At 48.8% G+C, this 26,500-nt stretch overlaps 1 protein-coding gene across 20 annotated transcripts in view; it reads left to right on the top strand.

Annotated features, from left to right (window-relative positions):
* The window catches only part of Msi2 (musashi RNA-binding protein 2), a 378,925-nt gene that overhangs the window by 314,894 nt on the left and 37,531 nt on the right, over nucleotides 1-26,500 (top strand). For all 20 annotated transcript variants that reach the window (XR_003949528.1, XR_879764.2, XR_388550.3 and 17 more), the window contains 2 exons: nucleotides 8,734-8,848; nucleotides 17,294-17,368. Coding sequence is in view for 16 of the 20 variants with exons in the window: in XM_011249302.2 (XP_011247604.1) it covers nucleotides 8,734-8,848; nucleotides 17,294-17,368 (190 nt within the window). In the remaining 4 variants the exon portion in view is untranslated. The remainder of the gene's footprint in view (nucleotides 1-8,733; nucleotides 8,849-17,293; nucleotides 17,369-26,500) is intronic.

The raw sequence follows: 26,500 nt of genomic DNA, 5'->3' as shown, positions 1-26,500 counted from the left end.
GAAATACCTTACACAGTACACACACACACACACACACACACACACACACACACACAAGTGGTATGACTGCCTAGCAGGTATCCGACAATGACGCATGAACGCCATGTTCTTTTCTCCCCTAGAGTAACATTCTGAGCCAACTCTGCAAAGGGAACTGGATTCTGGTGCTTCCTTCCCATGGCCCCAGGTCATTTATGCCCAGCATGTGTCTGGAGGCAGATGGCACAACTGGTTGTTGTCATCTCTTCTGCCGGCATGTCTGTTGCTGCCTTTACTATAGTCATCCCCCTTTGTATCATCACCAGGGTCCCAAATCCTTGAGCACCTCTTTGTAGTCAAAGCTGATGAGATGCTGGGTACATCTGGTTCTCTGGGGCTTGGCCACCAGATCTCCTCTGGACTTTGAGTATGAACTTACAAGAGCCCTGGCAAGGATCTTACTTTCCATGGGGTCCTCAGGACGGCATCTGGTGGGTAGAGAGGGCCAAAGGGCAGTGGCTAGGAGGAACTTTGCATTGAATGGCAGTGGTTGAGTATGGGAAAGTAAAGGGCTCTCTGAAGGTGGGCCCATCTGCCCCCTCTCTGTGGAGACATCTGTGTGGCTACCAGATTCTGGGGAAATCCTGGGTCTTTACAATGCTCCCTCCTCTCCCCTTTCTGGATACCAGCAAAGCAGTTAATTTGGAACATCAGATGAGCAGGGTTTACTTGAATCTTCTAGAACCAACTAGAGTTAGCTGCAGTTGATTAAGGAGGAGGTCAGACTGATCCTGGGCCAAGGCCCAGTCAGGTCTCTCCGGCCCATCAGAAATCTCTATACAAAGGCAGGCACCAGCATAAAAGCTACGGGGACGGCCTCCCTGAGTTCTCTGTTCCCCTCCCCTTCCTACCAGCCAGACAGTCAAGGTCAGTGTCTGCGCACTGGGGAATTTTATCCTTTGAAACCGGGCCTCTTGCTTCCTTGAGAAGTGAACAGTTTCTAACACGATCTGTTTGTACACACTGGCCTCTTCGGGCCAGATGGAGCCCTGCTTTGTTCAGGGTAGTACATCAGGGCACAGGTACAGCTCTTGTCTTTTCATCAGGCCCTGGAACTGCATGCTGACTGAAACAAGTCTTTTTATTCTTTAGAGCTTGGCTTCCTTCTCAGACTCCCTGGCTCTTTCCACAGATACCCAGTATTTGCAGGGACTTCAAGTTGGTTTGTACAGGAGCAGCCATAGGGAACCCCTCCCCATAGAAATTCTGGGGACTTTCCCAAAACAGTACTCCCTGACATACTTAATCTAAAGCATAGTACATTCAGGAGACAGTGGCACGTGCTTATAGTCTTGGCTTCTCGGGAGACTAAAGCAAGAATATCATGCTTTCAGGGACAACCTGGCTACATAGACAGCAAATCTTTTTAAACAGTAGGTAGATATATTGCCATAAAGGGGCATTGTTGAGTCCATTGACAAAAGGATTATAAAAGCTAGATTAAAGTGCTGGGTCCCTATTGAAACTGGTGAGAGTTCTGGTTGTGTAAAGAACTAACTAACCCCATGTTCAGAGCTTGCAAACCACAAAGTTTGCAACCTAGCTTCATGTAAGAAGTTTTTTAGAATTTTCTTTTCTTGGCATGCTGGGGATCCATGTGTGTGTGTGTAAGTGCCCAAGCCCTGAGTCCAGCCCTTTGTGTGCAGCATGCTCTCAGACTTGAGACATAAACTCACCCCTACCCATGCAGATAGAGACAGGGAGTGTGTGCAGATGCTGAGGTGTGTGTGCCAGAATGCCAACAGGGAGCAGCGTTGGCAAAACCAGCTGCTCTTGGAGCTGTCTTTAAGTTTGATGTTCTGACTGAATAACGAGTCAGAGACAATAGGGCCGTGTTATAGCTCAGTGGAAGAGCATCTGCCTGGCATGCACAGGCCCTGGGTTTGATACCCAGCACCACCACTGGGAATGGGGGCATGGGGGAGGGAGGAGGAGGAAGTGAGATGGATGGCAGTGAGAAGCGGTCCCTCGCCCATGCAATACAGACATGCAGAACCCTGTGAACTCCCAGTAGGCATTTGACATGTCCTCGACAGGAAGATGCTGCAGCCTCCGTTATCCCAGGGGTAGAGTCTTCTGTTAGGGCCTCGTTTTGAAACCACGATCCTGAGGGATAAAAGAACGACTTGCCTGTCCTCCAAGGCCCATTTGTCAAGTTGAGCGGCATAGTTAAAGAATGAAATTGCAAAGCACATTTTCAGGCCCGACTGTGGGTCATTGCGTAGCTTTGCCGTTTCCGGGGTTCAGAAGTAGAGGCCCACTCCTGGAATGAGTTGTCAGTCACAAGTGGGCCTCTGAGACCTCTGATAAGTACAGAGCCACACAGACTGGCCTATTTCCTTCCACATGCCCTGAGTAGGCTGCTCTGGAACCAGTGACAGTAGCCAAAAGTTGATGGGAAAAGCTCTAAACTGGGAGACAGTTCTCCAGATCTATGCCTGCGTCCCTCCCTTCCCTTCCCTCCCACCCCCACCCCACCTCCCTGGCTGCAGTGGGAAGGGAGCTTGTATGCTGTGTTTACTGCTTCACAATGTCAGCAGACCTCAGTGCCCACTGCCCAGAGAACCCAGCCAGCAGACAGCTAGATGGTAGGATGTCTCCCTCCTGTCTGGTCCTCCCACGTGCCAGTGACCTCAGGCAGTGTCTAAGTCCAGAGATGGCCCTTAGATCTTCAGGTTCCAGCTGTTTACACCTTGTGTCCTGTCCTCCTTCACTGGCCCTCAGCTGGCATAGGGCACACAGTAGAATGTGGCGGGAGTTTGCATGGTGTGAATCCCAGTGGTGTGAACACCATACCTTCTGCAGAGTCTTCGAGAACGTCCACGCTGTGACAAAGCCAGGTGCCTTGGAGAAGCTGTACATGGCTCTCCATCATCTTCTTAGATGCCTCGTTTAGTCAAGGCTTTCTCTGGCTCCAGTCCTAGCCACCATCTGACCACAGCTCCATAGGAGATGGAGCCCAGCCAAACCACATCAACTCAGAGCCCCAAGGATTGTCTAATCAATGGTTGCGCAAGGCCACTATGTTTGAGGGTATTTTATGCATGGTTGCTGATGTCTGGACCATGGCTCATGTCCAAATGACTTGAGTTTAAGACCAGAACCAAGGAGGTGGATTTGGTTTTCTTGTTTGACTCTGATCTTCCCTTTAGGTCTTGGGCCAAGCTCTCTGGCTTGCTACTGGTACAGTAGAAGATAGTGTGTGTGTGTGGGCTCCAGAGATGGAGAAGTGACAAGAGTGACAGTCCTAAAAGTGACTCCAGGCGGTGGTGGCGCACGCCTTTAATCTCAGCACTTGGGAGACAGAGGCAGGCAGATCTCTGTGAGTTCAAGGCCAGCCTGGTCTACAGAGAGAGTTCCAGTACAACCAGGGCTACACAGAGAAACCCTGTCTTGGGAAAAGGGGGTGGGGGTGGGGAGAGGCTCTGGGTGGGGGGTGGGGGCAGGGCAGGGCAGGGAGCTTAAGGCAGTTTGATGTTTAGAGAGTACTTGTCTATATCCTTGATGAACAAGAAATTGGGGGTGTCTCTGTCTCAACAGAATGGAAATTCTCAGAGCAGGGCCTCACTTGTTTATCAGAGGATCCCCCACATCCTGGCTCTGAGTTCTTCCACATCCCAGAATTAAATCAATCTGAATCTCCAGGGGCAGGGAGTGGGGACAGACTGTGTAAGCAGCCCTCTGGCTCTGGGAAGTCTTTCCAGAATCTCGTCACTGCTGGCCAGACCAGGCTCCCTGCTGTGTCCAGTGCCTCTCCTGTCACTCCAGTGCCCAGGACAGGCTGAGCCTCTAGAGAGTTCACATGCCATGGCCTCTGGCCTTAGAGTGCACTCACTGTGACAGGGCGGGTGGTTGACAGAACTCCCGTGGTGGGCGCTCCAAAATGCCCCCAGCAAAGACGACAGAATTTAGCCAAGCTGCCAGCCCTGCTCAGTGCTAGGAAGAGTTAGTAGGTGGGTTTGTTTAAAATACTTCCATTACAGTTAGTTAACCTTTCTGTTCCCTAAATGAAAATTGTATAAACCTGAAATTTCCGTTGATCGGGTTGCCTAGGAACAGGCAGCAGGTTTTCATAAGACAAGGCAATAGATTGCCACTGATAGGCCTGTTAGGAAGTGAGCTGGTTAGCGGCATTATTCCCATCCTAGTGTCTGCCACAGGTAATTATCTGCCTGCCTGCTCAGGGCACGCCCATCTTCCTGTGCTGGGGCAGCTTCCTGCAAAGGAGACTTCTCAGTTCCCAGTTCCCAGGATGGGGGCTCAAAGGCGGGAACTGGGGCCAGTCACCATGCCTGAGCCATGAGGAGAAATCTCAAAGTCCTGATGTGGCTGACTTTATTCCTTCTTGATCAAATTTCTCCACCTATGTGCAAGAGGAACACCCCCCCCCACACACACACACCCCATAACCCTATTGATGACAAGCTATTATATTGCTTTATGAAAACATGCAGCAAGCAGCCAGTAAGTAGCAGGAAACTTAAACAGTTACCAAATGCACAGTAGGTTTTGTTTTGTTTTGTTTTGTTTTTTGTTTTTTTCGAGACAGGGTTTCTCTGTGTAGCCCTGGCTGTCCTAGAACTCACTTTGTAGACCAGGCTGGCCTTGAACTCAGAAATCCACCTGCCTCTGCCTCCCGAGTGCTGGGATTAAAGGCGTGCGCCACCACTGCCCGGCTTGCACAATAGTTTTTAAAGCTACTCTTGACAGTTTAGTAGATTTTTAAAATATTTTTAAAACAATAATATACTTGTTTTTTTTTTTTTCTACAAGATCACTGCCATTTATGTCTGTCTTCCTGCAGTTAGAATAACTAGTGTCCTGGTTTATCTGGGATCTAGGAGGTCCCCAGTGCTTGTCATTGACCTATAGCTTTTATTGACACTGGGCCATACCCAGCTTCTTCAGTCCCCAGTTAGTTTTGTGGTTTGTTTGTGCTTCTTTTTTTTTTTTAACTTTTAAAGATTTATTTTATTGTATGTATATGAATGATTTTGCCTGTATGTATGTCCATTACTTAAGTAGGTCAGAATAAAGTGTTGAATCTCCTGGAACTGGAGTTATTTGATGGTTGTGAGTCACCGTAGGGGTACTGGGAATTGAACCTAGGTCCTTTGAAAGAACGAATGCTCCTAACTGCTGAGCCATCTTTCTAGGCCTCACCCTGTTACTTGGGTGTTTGCTTGTTTGTTTGTTTGTTTGTTTTATTACAGTGCTGGAGGGTGGGGGGCATCTTAGAGGACAACGTTCAGCATCTCTCTTCTTCTACCATTTGGATCCCAGAGATAGCACTCAAGTAGTCAAGCTTGGTGGCAAGAAGAGCCTTTAACCACAAAGCCAACATTTCACCAGCCACAATCCCTGCTATTGGGTGGTGGTAGTAGTAGTTGTTGTTTTTGTTAGAGCTGGCAAGTAGCCTCATTCATAGGCTCTCAACAGTACAGATTCCAACATGCAGGACTATTAAATCAAAAGATGGATGGGCTCATAATAGGTTTTTAGATGTTACCAGTTGCCTTTCAGGAAAATCAAAGTGGATTGAATGTGAAACATGCCCTACAGCACATATACTTAAACACTTGGTCCCCAGCTGGTGGGATTGCTGGGGAACCATTAGGGGGTTGAGCCCTGAGGGAGTTGGTCACTGGGGGCAAGCCTTGAATTGTTCTTGATTTGTTACTGTTTTACAATTTATTAATGTGTGTCTGTCTATGTGGCACACACACATACACATATGCAGTTACAGGCACAGACAGAGGACAGAGGTTCCAGATACCCTATAACCCTTAAAGGAAGTTGTGAGCTGCCTGGACTCAAAATTTTGTCCCCTGGAAAAGCAAACTCTCTCTCTCTCTCTCTCTCTCTCTCTCTCTCTCTCTCTCTCTTACACACACACACACACACACACACACAAAATTTGACCAGTCTGTATATTCACAGACTGACCTAAAACTCAGAGAGATCTTCCTGCTTCTCCAAACCACTACAATTAAAGGCATGCACCACCACACCCAGTTTCCAGTAGGCACTCTTAACCCCTGAACCATCTCCGCAGCCCCAAGGCCTGAGTGCCTATATAGCCCAGTCCCCCTTTTTGCTTGTTCTTTGCCACCATGTCTTCCCCTACCAAACTGTGAGCCAAAATAAAGCCCCATTTGCTTACATTGCTTCTTCCCATTGGTCACAATGGGAAAAGTATTGTACCCTCCTCCCTCCCCACACCCTCAGGACCCTTACTTCAAACTCTGCTGTCCTCAATACCCATCTAATGGCTGAAAATATATCCTATGTATGTACACAGCACGTGTGTGGTGATCAGAGGCCGGCCATGGCTGTCAGTCCTTGTCCCCTACCTTGTTTGAGACACAGAATCTCATTTCCCCCTGCTCACACCAGTTTTGCTGGCCCACAGCATCAGGGCATTCTCCATTTCCCCAGAGGGACTGCTGGAATTACAGGTGTTCCGGCCACACGTCCAGCTCTTACATAGCCCCTGGACATTTGAATTCAGGCCTTGATGCTTGTGTGGCACATGTCTTTACCTACTGAACCATCCCCTGGCTCCCCAAAATACCTTACTTTGAAGATACTTGCTCCTTCACGAACTGTCTGTGAGTTGCCGGTGCCCGTCTCTTTCCTGTTTCTCTTACCATGCTCATTTCTTCTACCAAAAAAAAACCCAAAAAACAAAACAAAACAAAAAAAAACCCTTTAATGTAAGCATATCCGTCATGCACTTTGATTGGTTTTTGTCTATTTTTAAAGACATTTGTAGTTACCATTGTTTGAAGAGCAAGAATAATACCTGCTAGATGGTTTCAGAGTTACTCTTTTAGGTCAGCTTTTCTGCTTAATCACTGAGGGGCTCTGTTCTGTTCTGTTCTGTTCTGTTCTGTTCTGTTCTGTTCTGTTCTGTTCTGTTCTGTTCTGTTCTGTTCTGTTCTGTTCTGTCTTGTCTTTGTTGAGACAAGCCCTTGCTACATAATCCAGGCTTTCCTCAAACGTGAAATCCTCCTGCTTCAGCATTTCAAGTACTTAGATTACAGCCATACACGACCACCCCTGGCTTTATAATTACTAAAGGTTGTTTATGTGGAGTTGGGGGTGGTGTCGAGACAGGGTTTCTCTGTACAGCCTTGGCTGTCTTGGAACTCACTCTGTAGACCAGACTGGCCTCGAACTCACAGAGATCCGCCTGCCTTTGCCTCCCAGGAGCCCAGATTAAAGGCCTGGCTGTTAATGCAGTATTTTTAATTAGAGTATATCTAGGATGAGTGTATCTCCAAAACAGATCCTCCGTGTAGGTTCCCCTTTTAAGCGATGTGTACTGCACACAATCTCGCTCACCCCAGCTGCCTCAGACACACCATGAGCAGCCACAGTCTCCTATGATACAACAATACCCTCAGCAGCTGCTGCGCCAAGTGAAGCTCTTGCTCCCGTGCCATATGTCCCCAGACCGTTCTTAAATAAGATACCCAACTCTTCCTCCTCTGTCACCATCAGGCTCCTCTGATGTTGCTGTTGGCTGCTCTAAGTGCCCTGCTCAGCCCATCTTTATCAGCAATGGGCTTGATTTACAGCCAACAACGCTTGTTAAATTCACCTGGCAACTAAAAGCAGGTTATGCAGCAAGCTCAGGCACTCCTGGCAAACCTTACACAAGAGCTTCTGCAGGCCATGGAACGGTTTGCTAAGGTTTCAGGGTTTTATTGCTTGTCTTCATTCGTGCCACATGCTTGGAGGTCAAAGGACAACTCTTCAGGGTCAGTTAGTTCTCTCCTCCCACCACAGGAGTCCCAGAGAATGACCCTCAGGGCATCATGGTAGATGGAAAGTGACCTTGCACTGAGCCATCTCCCTGGCCCTAAGGTTTCTAGTTTGTGTAGGTTGGAGTGTTCAGTAAGTGACCTCTGTGTGAGGAGTAGAATGGGAATGGGGGGTTTTGGAGGCAGAAGATGAATGCAAAGGTCAGCAGCCACTAAAAGGCACAAGTGCTGAATGCAAAACCAGCTTCATAGGAACAGAGCCCATATGAAAATCTCAGGACTCCTGTGGGAAGTGTTACGGTAGTGTGGGCCCCAAGGGAATGGCGGCATGACTAACTTGGTAATTGTAACATGTGGCTGGAAGGCCTTTGCCTGATGGGAGTGGACTGTGGTATGATACTTCTGAGCCTCTGATGTTCAGTGTTTATCTGGGAGATGGAGCCAGGACTGAGTACCCTCCCTGTATCATAAGAGAGGGTCTCTGATGGTCTGATGAGAGGAGTCCCTGGCAGGCAGGACCATCAAGGAATCTGTCTAAAAGGCCAAACAACCATGAAAGATGATTATAATTGCTGCTGCTGCTGCTGCTGAGGCTGGTATCTGCAGGCCCGTCCATCAGCTGTCCCCGCCTCCTTAGCCCTCAGGCCTTCTGCAGCCACTGGGTTGCAGCCCTGCGTGTAGCGTGTCGTCCTCACTGCCCTTCCAGAACCTAATTTCATCCTTGTAGGTTTTTCCAAAGCAGAATTTGCACAAGTGGTGTGGTTTCTTAAATATTTATTTTGCAGGCCATTTACTCAGCACAGCTATTTTTACAGTGAGTAAGGAGCAAGGCTAAAAATAACAGCTCGTAACCCGATCGTTTCTGCATCTGACATTTACGTGGAATTCATTTGCATCTCATTTGTTCTCCTTTTCTGTCTAACAGGTAGAATGTAAGAAAGCTCAGCCGAAAGAAGTCATGTTCCCACCTGGGACAAGAGGCCGGGCCCGGGGGCTGCCATACACCATGGATGCGTTCATGCTTGGCATGGGGATGCTGGGTGAGTCTGTATAGGTGCGGGGCTGGGGGTGTGCAGTGGGCGGGGCTAGCGGAGCGCAGTGGGCGGGGCTGGGGAAATGCAACAGGCTGGGGATGAGGGCTGTGGCAGCCTGTACCTGTGACCCACCCACCTGAGTCACCTGGCAGTTGGGCAAACTGAATCCATCTGAACTTCAGTTTATCTGAGCTGCTGTTCCCTCATCTTCTAGGTCGATAGGTTTGCCTTTGAGGTGGTCTTGGCAATCTGTTGAGCGTATAGCATTATCACGCCTCGAGCCTAGCTTGTGATATGCTTGAAATTCTCTGGCCATCCTCTTCCTTAAACTCGACACAGGACAGCACACCCATCTCTGTCTCAGCCTTCTTGGCCCAGTGAGAGCTCCTCTGACCAAAGGATTCTTTGCTACCTGAACTTGTGTGGACTCGGGTTACTTTTTTTCTAAAACTTAGGAGAGGAACTGAAGGGTGGCAAGGGTGGGCACTAATCCTGTCTATTTAAATGATTAACATTTTTCTCTTGGGATATCAAAATTTGCATTTAAATGGATGTTTTAAATAGCCTGTTTTACTCTTTATTTGCAAAAAAAAATGATGAAAGACAAAGTATGTTTGTTCTGACTAAAAATGATCTCTCCTGGCTTTTAGAGAAATTGAGTTGCACATTATGCCCCTTTCCTTAAAGGTATCTCTGTCCGCCCTGCGTAGATAATTGAAAATCTCACCGCTTAAATGGCATGAAGGATGGAGAAAGCGGAGGAGATGCGTAATGGTGTGGGTCGCAACAATAATTAGAAATTTCAAGGCGAGAGAACGGTATTTTAGTGCAAGTTATTGTGTGTCGGGAAAATACTAATTAAATGGGATAAATGGTCGTTAATGGTAAAATTCCATTCAGGCACATGAGCTGTCTAGTTTTAATGGGTTTTCATTTGGCTTGGCTAAGGGTCCCTCTTCTATATTGTTTGATAAGCTCTTTATGTGTTTTCAGATTTGCTGCTGTTTAAATCATTCCTGGCTTAGTTTTAAATGTATTAAACTTTTCATGCTCTTACAAAGAATTGTACCTACTTGTCTGAGAAAATAACTTGGGCAGGTAGAGCTATATGGAAGAACTTAAAAGACACAGCAGGGTACCATTGAGAATTTTTTTTTAAATAGCCAATCTATTAATTCTCTTCAGATTAATTTTTTAGGCTTAACAGAGAAAAATCCTATTCTTGTCCCTTAGAAACTGCCTATGTGATTCTAAAACTTACCTTAGAAATAGAAACGGGAAAGAAAATAATTTTCTTTTAACGAGAAATAAGAAAACACTACTTTGACTATATCCCAAAATACTGCAAAAAGCTACAGTAGTTAAAACAATATGGTAGGGCTGGAGTGAAGCTCAGCTGATGGAGGGCTTGCTTGGCATGTATGAAGCCCTGGGTTCAATTCCCCAATACTGCATAAAAGTGGGCATGCGGTACACACGAGTGAACGCAGCACTCAACACGCTGGAAGTGGCGGCAGGGGAATCAGAAGTTGGCTGCATATTGAGCTCAGAGACTGTGTTATGGTGGACAAGATTGTCCCCAGCTGGCTTGACCCCACTAGTTTTCTACTTAACAGCAGCGAGACAGCCGTGTGTATTCAGTAGACACTACTTTGACTATTGAGTTTGGATCTTTTCCCAGGCTGGCAGTTTACAGCACCACACTTCCTGGAGTAGCTGGGCAGGGGCAGCTCCAGAGCGGTAGCTTGTTAGAGAACAACCGTGTGCTCTGTCAGGAAGGAACGCAGGCCAGTCTTGCATGCAATGTGCTGCTGTCACTAAGCTGTGCAAGTCACAAGATTGGGTGCAGTAAATACAATGGGTGCACTGTTGTCGATCTGTGATAAGTTTATCAGAATGTAATTCCATCATCAACTGTGAGAACACACACTTGATAGAGCAAATTAAGAGTCTCAGTAGATCTGTGTGCATACATGTAAGAGGATATATGTGCATACATGTGTGCGTGCATGTGTGCACTACATGCATGGAGGAGCATAGTTTCTCACTGGTCCTGGAACTCATCAAATCAGCCAAACTGGCTAGCCTGTACCCCCAAGGAGTCCCCTCTCTGTTTCTGAGCATGGGACTTGATCAGGACACCCTAAGGAGTTGAACTCAGGTCTTCATGCTTGTGCCGCAAGCCCCCACTTCATAACTATTACTTCTAAATGACTGTCAAAACCGTGCATGTTGGTCTGTGGCAGAGTGCTGAGCTCTTGGTATATAGGCACCAGATTGCCTTCCTGGTACCAATGGTGCATCATGGTACTTAGCTCTTTAGGAGGGAACAGAAGGAAGACTTCATCCTCCCTGGCTGCTTCCTTACTTGGGTGTCTTTCCTCCAATGTGGTAGTGTGGCCTTGGGTAGTCTACTCTTTGGGTAGGGTCACCATCTCCACAGTCCATTGTTTGCATATCAGTCCTGGGCCCCATGATGTCCCCACCCCTGACAATTTGGCTGATGATCTTGGCTCCTACAGGAGGAAAAAAAGTTATTTAATTCACTGAAGAGCTAAGCATAGTGACGCACACCTGTAAGCCTAGCACACAGGAGGTAGCAGCAGAAAGATGAACAGTTCAAGGTCATCCATGGCTACAGGGCAAGTTTGAGGCAGTCTGGACTATGTGAACACCTGTCTGATAAAAAAATAAATAAACTAAAAAGATCCCTGACATTAGCCAGATGCAGTGGCTCACAGCTGTATTCCTTGCAATGAGGAGGCTGCGGCAAGACCACAGATCATGACCAGTCTGAGCTACATCACGAGACCCTGTCGAATATTCATTACTGAAGGGAGTTTTCTAAAAAAGAGTATTCAAAAGCAAAATGTATGAGCCATTGAAATGTTAAAATTCATTCATCCACCATATGCCTACCAAGTGCTTATTCTGTGCCCCAACTGTTCTAGACACTTAGGGGGCAGCAGAGAACCTTGCCTCCCAGGGAGCTAGTGTTCTAATCAGGAGCTGAGACAGTGGCCAGCATGCTGGTCTCATGACTTGGGGCTCCATGGAACTCATTTTTAAAATATCCTTCAGGATTTTCTCCATCCTCTGGGAGGTCTCGGAAAAGGGGGGCTGACAAGCGTATGGGAATGCGTCATTCTTTTCTTGATCTCACTTGATATGGCTGCCAGCATCCTTGGGGAAAATTCAGCATGTTTTGACATTAGCTTTCACAGCGTTTAACGGGATAGCATAGAAGATGCTGGGGATTCCTTTAAAGAGTGTAGAGGGCTGATATGGAGGAGGAGAATTACTCCAAGGCCCCACCTCTTGCTTCTGAGCCACAGAGAACCAGAAGCAACTGTGCCACATCAGGTAGACTGCAAGCCCCATTGTCCACATTTTGTGGGAACGCCCGTAGTCATCCAGCCCTGCAGAGTCGTCCCAGTTTTCCTTCGTGAAAGTGGAATTAGTGAAAGCGAACACGTGGCTGTTGATGCATTTGATTCCTCTTGGTCATCGCTGGCTTCAGCCCCGTGATCCCACTGCCTTTAATGCTCTTGGCCTGGTTGGGCACGTGCTGTTCATTAAACACATGGTAGAGAGAGCATGCAGTGTTGAAGCCTTGCAGAAAGGTTTCCCTTGGCGGCCTGGGGAGAAGAGGGAAGCTGCTGACCAGCTAGCCACTCACCATAACTAGATAACTTTATCTTCACGTGTTGCAAGAGATCCTTACAAATCCCTGATCTGGTGCTCCCCAACATTAATGCTTTCTAGATTGAAGGTAATAAATAAATAAATAAATAAATAAATAAATAAATAAATAAATAAATAAATAAATGTTGAAAAGGCCTGGAGAGCTGTGATCTGCTTACACTCACTCCAGAACACACAGCTTAGCTTCCTAGAGTTGTCTGTAGTCTCTACTGGAACTTAGCTTTCCTCCAAAAATACTGGTTTGAGTCCATTGTAAGGAAGGCTTATCTGTGCATCTGTATCTTGGTAGCCAGAAGCAGCTCAGAGTCCAGCTCAGAGTCCAGCTGTTTCTTGCCCCTCAGAGCCATGGATCCGCAGAGCCTTCTGAGATGGTGAGACTGTCCTTTGTCTGCTGGTCAGCGTCATGACTGCCAGTTGAAGCTGAGTGTGCACACCAGCCATTGAGCATTCCTGATGTGGCTCTTGTCCCCTAAGACGGAAGTTCTCTTTTCAGATAGTTTTAATTAAGGTTAAGTTAGCGTGGGTATGGAGGATCCCTAACAAAAATTAGGAGACTTCTTAGGCTGTGTGTCTTTGTAGACTGGCTTTCAAATCCTTGCCCATGATGGGCTCTTGGAACTTGCCTGACCTCGTGGAACTATCATGGTATCATACCGTAACCCTAACCATAACATGGTGCTACATGTGTAACAGACAGTGTTCTCTGGACAAATGGCCCTTCTCTCTTATCTCTTTAAAGTCAAGGATCTGGGAAGAGCCTTTTTTCAGGAAACTAGGTGGTTGAGTAAGAACCTGGATGAGCCATGACCCATGTAGAATGCAAACCTTTCTCAGTTAAGAACAAAGATCTAAAGCCACAGTTCTGAGAAGCCCAGGAGAGGGCCATAGAAAGAACTTTACAGAACACTCAAGTTCTATTGTCCTTTTCTGACTTGGGCAGCCACAATGGAAAGGCTGTGTGCAAGGAAGGTGTTCATCCAGGCAGAAGGCTTGATTTTTTTTTCTCCCCTTTAGTGACAAGAGATAATTACTGTGGGATTGATCAGGCATCCAGAGTACTGGAGCAAATAAATTGTTCAGTGGCCAGTGTGGGAGGGGCCCAGCTGCTAATGGAAGTGGTGGCTGGGTCATCCTGCTGTAATGTGGCTTGATGGAGCGTTCGCGTGGGTCTACTGTAATGTGCTATTGATATGCAGCCAGCCAGTTTCCCCCGTGCGGCCTGGGCCCTGAGCCACTGGAGCAGAGCTGGGCTGCACAGACGCAAATGAAGAGGAAAATTGAAGTAATGTTGTATTATAAATTTATAATTTCATCTTCCTGGCTGAGAGGCTGTTCAGCATTGGGGGTATGGAGATGAGATTCCCCCAGCGTGGCAGGTGTGGAATTCTCATCTTCATTCCTTGGGCAATGATGATACTGGCCTACAATATTGGGGTGAGGCCCAAAGTTGGTGTGAACTTGACTGTCAGTTTCTTCTTTGGTGTTGAAGATTTGAAGGTCTGCGTGGGGGAAAATGCATGCAATCAGGTCACAGGGATGGCTTGAGTACAGGGAGGGACTAGCCATTCCACCATCCCTCACCTCCATCTAGGAAAAGTGATGCATGGCCTCTTGCTCTTGCTGTCAAATTAACACTTCAAATTTAGGACCTTGATCTGAAGTTAGAGGCAAAGGAGCCATTTTTCATCACGAAAGCACCTAGGCAGTAGTGATTTGACTGTTTACCTATAATCCATTTATCAATATTGTTGAAACAGTGCTATAAGAAGTCCAGCTCTGAAAGATCTGGTTTGATAGTAGATGATTAATTTAGAGGAAAAATTGAGCTGCCCTGCCAGAAACTAAATTCTAGAGAACACCCCATTGTGCGTGTGCTCAGTGAAGGTCTCTGAGGTCTAACCACTGCTCTACTCTCCCTCTCCCTTTCCCCCATTAGGAACTCATTAGGAGTTCAGTGGCTTCCTAGGCTCCTTCCCCTCTGAGAACAGTGGGTATGAAGTTGCTAAGCCATTCTGTCTTGCCTGTAGCATCTGCCAGTGAGGCATCAGGAGGAGGCTCTCACCAGAACAGAGCCAGTGGCAGGCCCAGATGAAGTAGAGATAGCACAGTTGGCCAGGGAATTCAGTGGGAAGGCTCCAGTTGTAGCAAGAACCACAATTGGTCACTGCTGCCCATTTAGGTACATCAGTAACCCCCTGCCCCGTGACAGGTAAGGCTTTCTACTTGTGGTAAGACTCAGACTCTAAGAGAAAGGGGAGACCCCTGTCTCAGGTAAGAGTTGTGTGACAGAATCCCATTGGTCTGGCTCAGCTTTGGATCAACATTTTTTTTTGTTTTTCTCAGTCCCAAATGCTAGGAAATCCAAAATGAAGGCACTGGTAGAATGATCGATTGTAGGTGGTGACACCTACAGTCAATGTCATGATGGTACTCTGTCCTCGCGCGCATAGTGAGATAGTTAGTGGTCTCTCTGGAACCTTCCTTAAAAGAGCATTGTCTTAGTTTGAGGTTTATTGCTATAAAGAGACACCATGACCATGGCAGCTCTTATAAAGGAAAACATTTAACTGGGGCTGGCTTACAGTTCAGAGGTCTAGTCAATTGTCAGCAGGGCGGGAAGCATGGCTGTGTGCGAGCAGACATGGTGCTGGAGAAGTAGCTTCAAGTTTTACATGTAGATCCTCAGGCAGCAAGAAGAGAGTGACACTGGGCCTGGCTTGAGCTTCTGTAGCCTCAGAGCCCACCCCTAGTGGCCTCCAACATGACCACACTGACTCCAACAAGGCCACACCCGCCAATAATGCCATTTCCTGAGTCTGTGGGGCCCATTTTCACTCAAACCACCACAAGCCTTAATCCCATTTATGAGAATCATGCTCTTGTGAGCTAATCACCTCACAAAAGCCCCATTGCTAATACAGTACATCTGATTGATGGTTGGGATTTCAGTGTGAATTTAGGGATACTCAAGCATCCAGGCCGTAGTCATCCCCAAGGGCATGGTCATGGGCCAGGACTAGATTCCAAGTCTCCTGACTTGCAGACCCATGAGTGACCTGGCACCAGTGGTGGTCCACTGTTCTCAGGCAGAAGCCATTGACCAACATCTATAGCCATGAAACACCTACCTTTGGGCCTCTGAGGCACAAACACTGACTGGCTGGCAATGGGAGAGCTCCAAAGCCCGGCTCCTGGGGGTGAGGAGAAGGGAAAATGTAGAGAGTGGGCCTCTGCCCCAGCTCTGACTTGGAGGGCCAGACCGTGCTTGGTATGACTTGTGAGAGTCCATGGGGAGGTGGCTAATCAGCCACCAGAGCTTGTGCTCATGATGTGGTAGAAGAGCAGAAACGTGTGGAGAGTGGCTACTGCTCCCTGTCTTCTGGAAAGCCTAGGACCTGTCCTAAGTCCACAGCTGAAGTGGCTTTCTACCGGCTGTTTGGTGGAAACAGAAGAAATAGCTCTGACTTCCGGAGGTAGCAAGGGTTATTGTCAGGAGCAGTGGTGCCCAGAGTTGACAAGAAGGCTGGGGAATAGAACCTGGAAAGCAGACAGGAGCTTAGGGAGCTGAGCCATCTGAGCCCCAGCTCCTAGCCAAGGGGACAGCCAAGGAATGGCCTGGTCAGAGGGCCACTTGGCACCTCTGGATGCTGGATTGTCCTGCTGATGCCAGAGTAAACGCAAAGCCACCTGCCCATTCTCTGCCCGCTGGCTCTAGACGCAGGTCCTCGTGAAAGTTTGCATTGGCCTGCCTCCAAGGCAGGGACAGAGTTCATTCAAATGTTAGCTGGCCTGACACCCAGCAGACAGCCACCTCAGAGGCCAAAGTAGAGGACTGGCCAGTATGCTGGTAGGAGATTATGGTGACATCTGTGGAGTAGGATTGTACTGAGCTAGCTCACACTGGGTAGAAGGAGGCAGAGTAGGTCTCTCTAGGAACAGGGACAGGGACAGGAGGTAGTTGAGGAGCTGCTGTGACCAAGGATGTTCAAATATAAGAAGGTTACATTCACCTTTGCCATAGTCAGAATAAAGACCTGGGCATGAAGACTGAGGGGCACAGTGCTAAGGTGACCTCTTTAATGGGACATTGCTTCATAGACTGGAACAGGCCTACCCCTCCAGGACTTGCCAGAAGGCTCTCAGCACCTCTCAGTTCAGAGTCACCCTAGGTCACCACCCACCATACATTGTCCATGAAAATTTAAAGACACATGTCTGTACAGTTTCTATGCTGGGACACGGCCCCTGCCTCCCCCAGCTGTAGCTTGCTAAGCTGAGAGGCAGCCCTCTATGTGGCTCCCGAACAGTCAGTCCCGGAGTACCTCTGCCCTATATGATGCTCTGGCCCCTGTCCACTGCCTTGGAAGAAGGCAGTACAAGGACTTTAATCTCCTACTGTCAACATCTTTAAAGCAAAATACATTCGGGGTAAGCTCTCCAAATGTCAGAGCCAGATGCAGGCACTGTGTTCTGTTTTCCATGTGGCATTTACTCGACAGGTTCATGAGCTTTGGTACCTGGGCTTTGGGCGGTCTGGCTGCTTAAATATGGGTTAATTGTAAACATATTGATGGTCACACACCTAGCCACGTGAGAAAGGGGAGTCGGCCTGGAGAGAAACCATCCCCAGAGACACACAATTCCGTCAATCTAACCATAGCTGATGGTCATTGCTACCTCCCCTGGAATATCACTCCAGATCTAAGGCCACTGTCTGACAGATATTTCTTTCTCTCTGTGTTCAAGGCTACCCCAACTTTGTGGCAACCTATGGCAGAGGCTACCCCGGATTTGCTCCTAGCTATGGCTACCAGTTCCCAGGTGAGTGGCTTAGACCCTGGGGTTTGGCTGCATCTGGGGAGTGGGGAGGAGCAGACAGATGCTCCAAAAAAGAACACAATTTGCTTACCTATGTATGCGAAGTCCCCTCTGGTCCAGGTTAAGGGTACAGTTGGGGCTTTCCAATGGACTAGAGTATTTCCTTGATGCTGGTGGCAAAAATGGAGGAGAGAAGAGATGGGAAGCCCCCTCTACTCACCTCCTTTCCCCACAAGACTATTATTCTCAGTCTTCTTCTGGGAGACTGAACTCTGGGCCCAAGGCTTGTTGTCACACCAGCATCCCTGCTACCTGTTGCTATCCACATCTACCTGCTAATGCGTCCCAGCCTGCCTTCCCTTCTTCCTCTCTCTAACATGGCCTGACTGCCCTGACATCAGGCTTTCCTGCCATATGTTGATGAGGTGCTGCAGGAGTCAGACTTGTGCTTTGCACCCTGAATGAGCTGTGCAGACTCTCATTCTACTCCACACAGACAGCAGAGCATGGCACTGCCCACACATGCCCTGGTGCTTCAGCTGAAGGAGCAGGTGGGCATGGTCTGGGAGAGATGGGAAGGGTACTGCAGGAAGGGATGCTGTAGGAGTGTTGTGAGGTAAACCTCCTCACAGTCAAGCAGTACAGATGAGAATATATTAGGGTGCCTGCTGCGTCACAGTCAGAGGCCAGATAATATGTCCAGATGTAAAGAAGTCTGTGCTCCGTGGTTCTCTGCAGGGGGTAAAGGGGTGGGAGGGCCACACTCAGTGGCTGGACTTAGGGTTACTTTTGGTGGTTATCACGTCTCTACTTGGAGGCCTGAGAGAAGTGATGAGCAGAAGGCACAGAAAGCTGGCCTGAGGGAGGGCTTTCTTAGCCTGAGGAGCAGGAGGTTGGAGGAAAGATCTAGCACTGGCCTCAGCTCAGGCTTTGAGATGGAAACAGAAGATATTTAGGGCTATATCCTGTGATTCTGGCCAGCCTTGAAGACACTTATCCTATCTCTGGTACCAACTGGACAAGTGGCTGTGGCAAATTACCCACTTCTGTGCCTTGCTTCTCTTATTTGTGATTGGATGTTGGGTAGAACCATTGAAAGAATGTGAGGTCTGACTATGGGGTCAGAGGCAGAAGGGAGATAGACAGAGCTTCAGAAGTTCAAGGTAGAAGGGTGAGCACAGCAGCTTCCTTGGGACCTAGGCAGGTTCCCCATCTGAGAGATGCTGTCAGCAAGGACCCTTGCAAGGTGGGCCCTCCCCACAGCCTCTCTGCAGCTTGTAATAGCCTGGACTCTGGGACTAGAATTCAGGCTAGAACTGTTCCTGGGTTATCCCCATTACAGGCAGGTACAGGTCTGAGGGCACAGAGGAAAAAAAAAAAAGTCCAGACAGTCTTGATTCCCAGCTTCTAATACTTCACCGTTAGCCAGCATCTATCTGTCAACTAGGTAGCATTGATCGCTAAAATTTAGATCTGTAGTAATTAAAATCCAGGAGAAAGGAAAAACTGAGTTCTTCATTCACACTGGCCACATTCCAGTGGCTCAGGAACCACATGAGAGGGTGGTGGCTGGTCTCAGAGTAGAATGTAGGGTTTTCCTATCCCTCTAAGGGTTCTGCTTCTCAGTGCTGTTCGAGATTAAAAGAACAGCCGTGGTACTGTAGAGGTGTGTGAATGCAGAGTTAGAGACATCATTTGGAGATGATGAAGTGAGTGGATCCTATGTTGAGACTCCTGTCTTCATCTGAACAAGCTCAGGAGGCATTTGCTATGGCTCACCTCCTTGGGTCTACCCTAGACAGACAGACATGCCAAGGTGACCAAGCTGGGACTGGGCAAACTCAGTGGTGTTCCCAGGTGCCTGAACCCTTCTGGGAAGTCAAAGCTTTGATAAGGAGCAGGCATAATGTCGATGCCTGGAGATGCTGTTCATCTTCATCATGGCACCAATTCAACTGTGGCCAGTCACTAGGGCTAAATCAGCCTTGAAGACAGACAGATGGTGTTCCCTGGCCCATCGGGTGAGCGGTCCATTCTCAGCCACCAAAGTGTCTGTCTCCCATCCATTGTGGTCACATTTTGAAGCCTTTTGGGTTTTTATCTCATGGTCAGAGACAACCAGAGTGAGGCACCTGCCTGCAGCTCAGGGAGGTGTGAGCCACCTGGCCTTCATCCTAGTATGTCAGGAGTCAGGCTGAGGTCAGAGTTCACCCCACTCCTGACCCTGCTAAGCCCCTGCTGGTTCTAGACACAAAGCCTAGGCTGACTCCTCTGTCCCTTCGGTCCTAGGCTCGGGGTGTAGGCAGTCCCTTTAGAATCAAACATGACATCATCACAGAGTTTAAGACTTGGTGGGCTTCTAGGGCAGGAAGTTTTAGAATGTTCTGACGTCAGTCTCTTGTCTCCTGCTGTAAGGGATGATGGAGGTGGGTGTGGCTAAGGAGGCAGTAGAGGTGCAGAGTGATCCTTTGAGATCAGAGCAGCGTAGTCCCTCCCCCACCCCCACCCCTCGGGGTCCGGTGAACAAGCTCCCATGCCCTGGGGCTGGATCCTGGAACTTTCCGACGCTGTCACAGATCTCATCACTACCACGTTGTCCTGATCATTTTCCTTTGTGGTCTCAATGGCCTTACCCTGCGCTCACTTCCCATTTCTTGCTCCTCTGAGGTTATGTGTGGGCCCCATGCCCTTCCTAGTCTTTCTGAGTCCATCCTCCTAGACACGCACAGGGCTAGAGATGACAGGTTCTAGGTTCCCAGACCACGCAGACCCTTTACTCACTAGCAGGAACCTGAGTCCTCAACACAAAGGAACCTGATGCCCTCCAAGCTGTCCTTTGCACCTGTCTTGACCTTTGCATCCATCCCAGCTGCTTAGGGTTCAGGTCTCACCTCACCTGTGTGGTATGTAGTCCCAATAGATCCCCCTAGACCACACAGCTGTGCTAAATAGACTTAACACCTGCGACCACCTGCAGGATTCTTTGAGAACAGACAAGGTGTGGTTAAAAAAAAAAAAGAGGCTGGATGCCGTTTGTCAGTATTGGGGTCGGGGCTCTTTTCTAGGAAGGCTGGGGTATGACCACTTTGCAAATGGCTCTTGCCTCTCATGGTCAAGGGTCTTCCCTGGCCCTGTGTTCTCATCATTGTTGAGTCTGGAATGGCCGTCCTGTCATCGCTCTGCCCACTTCCTTGCCTAGGAGCCTTCTGGGCCCCTCCCTTCTATTTACTGTCAGCAGTTTCTAGTGTTAGCTCACTTTTCAAATTATTTGCTGATTTCGATGTTGGGGAATGCAACTGTTACTAGCAAGCTCCTAAGAGAGGCATCACAAGTATGGGGTTTGCAGTCATTTCTAGAGAGTACATACCCCTGCCAGAGCCACCCAATTGCTGGCAGGGCCCACTGAAATCTGTCTTATCTGGCTGATGGAATGAATGAAAATGATTTTTTTTTTCCGTTTCAAATTCTGGAAGAGACCTCGTTGTTTTGCTTTGTTTTGCTTCAGAAAACGTTCACGCTCCCATTCCCTCCCACTTAGCTTCCTGAGTGCGCTGTGGCCCGTCCCACCCCCACGCCACCGGCCAGCTCCCCCAGAATGTAAGGACCTGCTCGCAGACTTCATAGGGCCTTCATAGAATCCAGGAAGATGCTGCTTCTTTAGAATAATGATCAGACAGGCTTGCCGGCCGGGCGAGCTTTTAAGTGCTGGTGGCCCAGAGGGGTTGCAGCTATCTGATCTAGAGGGAGTGCCTGTGTCCAGTGTGAACACTCACACCCTTCTACAAAACTGTGTGGAAAATGGAATCTGAAAGAGCATCAGTGTAAACACTGTCTCGTTGCCATTGCCTTTGGGGCTGGTCTCCTGGTGGCTATTGCCACAATAAACTCATCTGGCTTTGAGAAGAAATAGCAGAGTCATAGCCCTTCCATGCACTTCACTGATGGGCACTGATCTTCACTGGACCCTCCTCCTCCAGTTTCACCTCCCTGCCTCATATGCCTTACCCCTACCCCATGGCACTGCCCGAGTGGGAAGGGACAGAACACCTGGGACCATCCAAATCAAGGCTACATTTCAGGGCTTGCTCTCTGAGAGCCACCCCCTCCCCAGAAGGATCGTGTCATGATGACCCTGTCTGCTTTCCTCTTTGAAATGTCCCTGCTCTCTGGAGTTAGTAAGAATAGTTCAGTTGCACCCACAAAAGCTAGTGTTTTCAGACCGTGAGTGACCCGTGCTCTTCTTGACTCACCCAGTGTGAGTGGAGGATCTGAACGTCTGAATGTCAGCATCCTTGGTATTCACAGAGCGGCAGTTTGGCTCCCCTGGTTAAAGATAACTGATGCAGCCAGTTCCTTTTTTTTTTTTCTCCTACAAGCTTTCTCATGAGCGGTGCTGTAAATAGTTCATCTGCACTGCTCCCTAATGGCATCTTATGTTTCCCCCTGTAAGCAACTGAGGTAGAAAAATAAATTGTTTATCACGGACATGCTGTGTGCTGCCGTCTCTTAACCTGAGAGTGTCCTGTTCTCGCTCCGGGGGAGGTGAATGCACTAGATAGCCAGCACCTGGGACAGCAGTTTGTAGAAGCATGCCAACTCCCCCCCCCCCCCCCCCCCCCCCCCCCGGCTGCTGCCTGGCCCCAGCTCTCTCCCCTCTGTCTCGGCACTCTGGCAGAGCGCCCTGGGCTTTTGATAGAGGTGATCTGTCCTTGAGCAAAGACAGAGCATCTGCCTGTGACAGCTGTGGGATAGCGCCCTGCCCCTCCCTGTGCCATCACTCCCTTCTACAGGAAGACAGCATTTCACATCTGCATAAGGGGCGGGTCTGTACATAAGTGCACACACTTGGGCACCCATTTGCTCTCCAAACTCCCAGAACAGTGTAGGTCAAAGGGCAATAGACAAGTTGCTGGATGGTGATGTGGAGGGTGGGTCTTTTATTCTAGGGCCACTTCTTAGCCAGGTGACCTTGTGCTCTAAAAAAAAAGAAAGTGACTTTTTAATTGAGTTGTACTTGAGGGATGGTATATGCATGTGTGTCTGTGAATAAGCTGTGCAAGTCAGTAACAGCCATAGAATGAAATTCTGAGCATCCAAGTGGCTAATGAAGTAAGCTTTCTAGAGTGATCTTCCCATCTTTAGTTCTCACGGTGGTGCTGCCTGAATCTGCTCATCAGTGGTAGGAGTGGCATCAGAGTGCCCCAGGGAAGCAGGGAGTCCCCGGGGCAGGCCTCGGGGCTTTGAGTGAGGAACTGGCAGGGAGTGTGAATCAGGTTTCAGAGTGAGTCAAGGCCCCAAAGCAAAGAAGAGTTGGAAGAGGGTTTACAGTGGAGGATGATAGAGGTGGCCTTCCATAGCGGGTTAGGGTGTGCAAAGGGCAGAATAGAAGCGTCAAAAGTGAGTCCAGAAGGCTGTCCCCTCCTGTCTGCACCCCATCGCCTCAGTTTTACCTTCTCAGCTACATTCCTCTCCCTTGTCACAGGCTGGCAGGTGGCTCTTTGGGATCTTCCAGCACTACTAAGGACAGTAAAGGTTAACATAGCACCAACTGCCCAAAATCTCATTGACTGACTACCTTATCTGCAGTGTTCCAGGCTGTCGGGAGAGCCAACCCAGCATCCTGTAACCCGGCCTTGATGCCTCCCCTCCTGAGCTACTGTGTGTAAGAAGGAGAGGGGCTGTGTAGGTCCCAGGCTGGGGAGACCCTTCTCCAGCAGCTGGGGCTAGAAGTTGCCAGTGTGTTCCCTGCCTCTTTAGCAATGGAGAGAGATCGGGTCTCTGATGCCACTGTGACCAATGGCGATTGGCTTTTGAGGGTGCCAGCCTTGGAACACCTGAGGCTTAGTTACCCTTGGGATGGCTCGTCAGGACTCACAGCCACTAAACCCCTCTTCGTTCCTAGTTATTGTCCAGCGCCAGTCCCTGGTGCTGGCTGAATAGTGCTCATTAGGAGGTGGTCTGAGGTGAGGCAGCTTAGCTCAGAGAGGCCCTGTTCATTTGAAGAGGACCTCAAATAACCTTTTGTCAGCAGAGCTGCTGCTAGGTGACATTGGTTGAAGATATTGAGGCTTTGAACAAGGACGAGTTAGTGGCCAGTCACAGCCTACAGAGGCAGAGTAAGCATCTTGAGTATCCAGGAGATAGTATTCCTCAAATGGGCAGGCTGGGGGAAGAACCCTGGCTATGGGCACAGGGCTGTGACTTACACCAGCTGCCAGGTCTGCCCAGAGAACAGTACTTTTGCCAAGTTTCCAGAAAAGCAGATAACACTCTCTCCAAATACCTGTTCTATCTAGAGTGGTACTGAGCTGCTTCAAGGGGGTAGCCCTGTGGCCTTTCTGTGCCCTTCTTCGGGCCCACCATAGTGACAGAGACTCTCAAGGTTGTCCCTGTTCAGAAAAGGAAGCCCTGGGCCCGCACTCAGGACTGAATCCCACACTGGTCTCCTGTTCTATTCTCTCTGGACAAGTCTTCAGAGCCTTGGGCCAAGAGAGGCCATTTCAGCGCTGTCCTGGTGGAATCTCAGAACTCACAAATCAGAAAGCCCAGGCCTTCAGTGTCAGCCTAAGCTCCTGTCGCCTCCATCCTGCTTCTGTCTGTAAGGGTTCTTCCTCACCCTCACCTTATCCCATCCCAGACATATTCACACAGGGGACCTTTGTGGTACTCGGTGTGGTGACCTGTCTGGCTCTACCTGGCTCCTTGCTCTGTGAGTAGGGGTGAGCCTCTCACCAGATAGGAAGCAGATCCTGAAATGTCAGGGTGGGAGGTTACACTCCTAGGTTGATTGATGGAGCTGAAGATTCACTCACCTGGGTGGGGCCAAGGCTATATAAGCGGGGTGTGGCCTTATAAGGAATTGCCTTGTGCATCAACCCTGTAACCCGTCTCTGCCCTCCCCCTCCCCATTCCTCTCTAGAGATTACCTCTTCACAGAGGCGCTTTTAAATGACAAGCCAGCTCCCAGAGGCCAGCCCAACGGCCACCTGGCCCTCTGTGTACTTGGGATTTATCCTCTCATTTGAATATTAAAGGCAAGCTTAGTCAGGAAGCAGATCTGCCACTTTGAAAGTCGACAGCACACCCCAAATCCAGCCAGGACTGGAGGGAGGTTTGTGGGGACCTGTGGGTGTGCAGTATCACTGAGCGATCCTCGCTGGCATGGAAAATCAAGAGTTGACTCTATTCCCAGATGAAAGCGGAGCACACTGCCTAATAGGCACTTAATAAACATTTGCAGAAATGAATTGGAGCAATCTGAATTGACAGGAATTGGGGGTTTCACTTGCGATCAGCTTTCTGTGCCTCTTGAAGCTGCTCTGCATAAATGAGAGGATGCAACAAAGTGAGTGCTCAGCTCCCCACAGTCACACCAGACATACACGTACACACGGGCGTGTGCACAGGCCCACACCCCATACTACACGCTGCTGGCTTTGCAGAAAGCTGAGAGGTGAGGTCCTTTCTTAGTTTGCATAGACACTGGGCCTCAGTGTCCCTTACCTATCGAAACCTACTAAATAGAGACAGTGGTCACCCTGCCTCACAGGTTTGCTGAGGGGTCTGTGGGAGCAGGCAGGGTTAACAGTGAAAGAGGCTACAAGTGTGTACTTTATTCCCTGTGAGCTGAGAACTGGTACCTACCACCTCCATCTCTTCCCCCTGCTGCCCTCAGCTCTCCTACACCTTCTCAGATACCTGCCTTAAAGTCCCCTTTGAGTTTCGCCATAAGGGAACCTTATCACCTTTCCTAGGCCTTCAGTTTTGATTTTTATTAGTAAAACCAAGAGAAAGCCTGCAGTGTAGAAAACAAAATTACAACAACAAGAATTACTCAGAGTATGAAAGGGGGTTAGACTGTCACATGGGGCCTGCGGATCCGGTATTTCATGACTTCTGGGATCAGCCCGTGCAGGAGACCAAGATGTATCCACTACTCCTTCCACCCAAGCCACAAAGAAACTTCTTTCCCTGAGTCTAGCTTAGTCTGGATTCCTTGAGTCTTGTCTCTCTGGTTGCTGAAAAACAGCATGGTGTAACCGCCGGCACCTGCCCCAGAGAGTTTCAGAACACAGAGAGACACTGGGCAGTGAGCTCAGAGCTTACAGACGCATCCTGTGTGTGACCAGCTTGGGCATTTCCAATAGTGGCAGGCACAGGAGCAGTGAGCATAGTGGGAGCCATTGATGGTACTTGGAGAGCTGTTGTGAAGGGCAGTCCTTGCCTATTCCTGCTACAGTGACAACACCATAACCTGGGGCTAACTATTCCCTAAGGAGTAGGTGCTGGCAAGTCCAAGGTCAAGTTACCTGTAGATTCACTGTGATGGTGAGGACTACTTCCTGGTCCACAGATGCCTGTTTTCTTGTTGTATCTTCCCTTTGTGAGGGTGGGGCATGGGACTATCGAACTCTTTGGATTCTGTCTTGTTTTCTTAAGGTGAGTATTTATTATGTATGTGTATGTCTGTACATGATGTGGTGGAGCATGCCTGCCACAGAGTGTGTAGAGGTCAGCGAACAGCTTTATGTTGTAGGTAATTCTCCTCCCACCATAGATGAACATTAGGGGTTAAACTCAGATTTCTAGGCCAGCTCAGCAAGTGCCGTGTCCTGCAGAGCTGGCTTGCTGGCCCTGGATTCTCTTTTATTTTTTATTTTATTTTTAATATTTATTTATCGGTATATAGGTACACTATAGCCGAACAGATGGTTGAGAGCCTTCATGTGGTTGTTGGGAATTGAAGTTTTAGGACATCTAATTGCTCCGGTTGGCCCCACTCACTCAGTTGCTGCTTGCCCAAAGATTGATTTGTTATTATACATAAGCACACTGTAACTGTCTTCAGACACACCAGAAGAGGGCGTCAGATCTCATTACAGGTGGTTGTGAGCCACCATGTGGTTGCTGGGGTTTGAACTCGGGACCTTCGGAAGAGCAGTCAGTGCTCTTACCAGCTGAGCCATCTCTCCAGCCCTGGATTCTCCTTTATAAAGGCACTAATCTCACTAAGGGGGCTCCATCCTCATGCCTACTCACTTCCCAAGGGCCCCACCCCCTAATACCTAGCAGATGAGAATTTCAGACCGTAGCATGTAATAACCAAACGAAGCCTTGAAACACAAAAAGAAGTTC

This window comes from Mus musculus, chromosome 11 (genome assembly GCF_000001635.26).
Source record: "Mus musculus strain C57BL/6J chromosome 11, GRCm38.p6 C57BL/6J".
NCBI classification, from domain to species: Eukaryota; Metazoa; Chordata; class Mammalia; order Rodentia; family Muridae; genus Mus; species Mus musculus.
The sequence above is the reverse complement of the archived record's forward strand: the minus strand, read 5'-3'. Positions and strand labels throughout refer to the sequence as shown.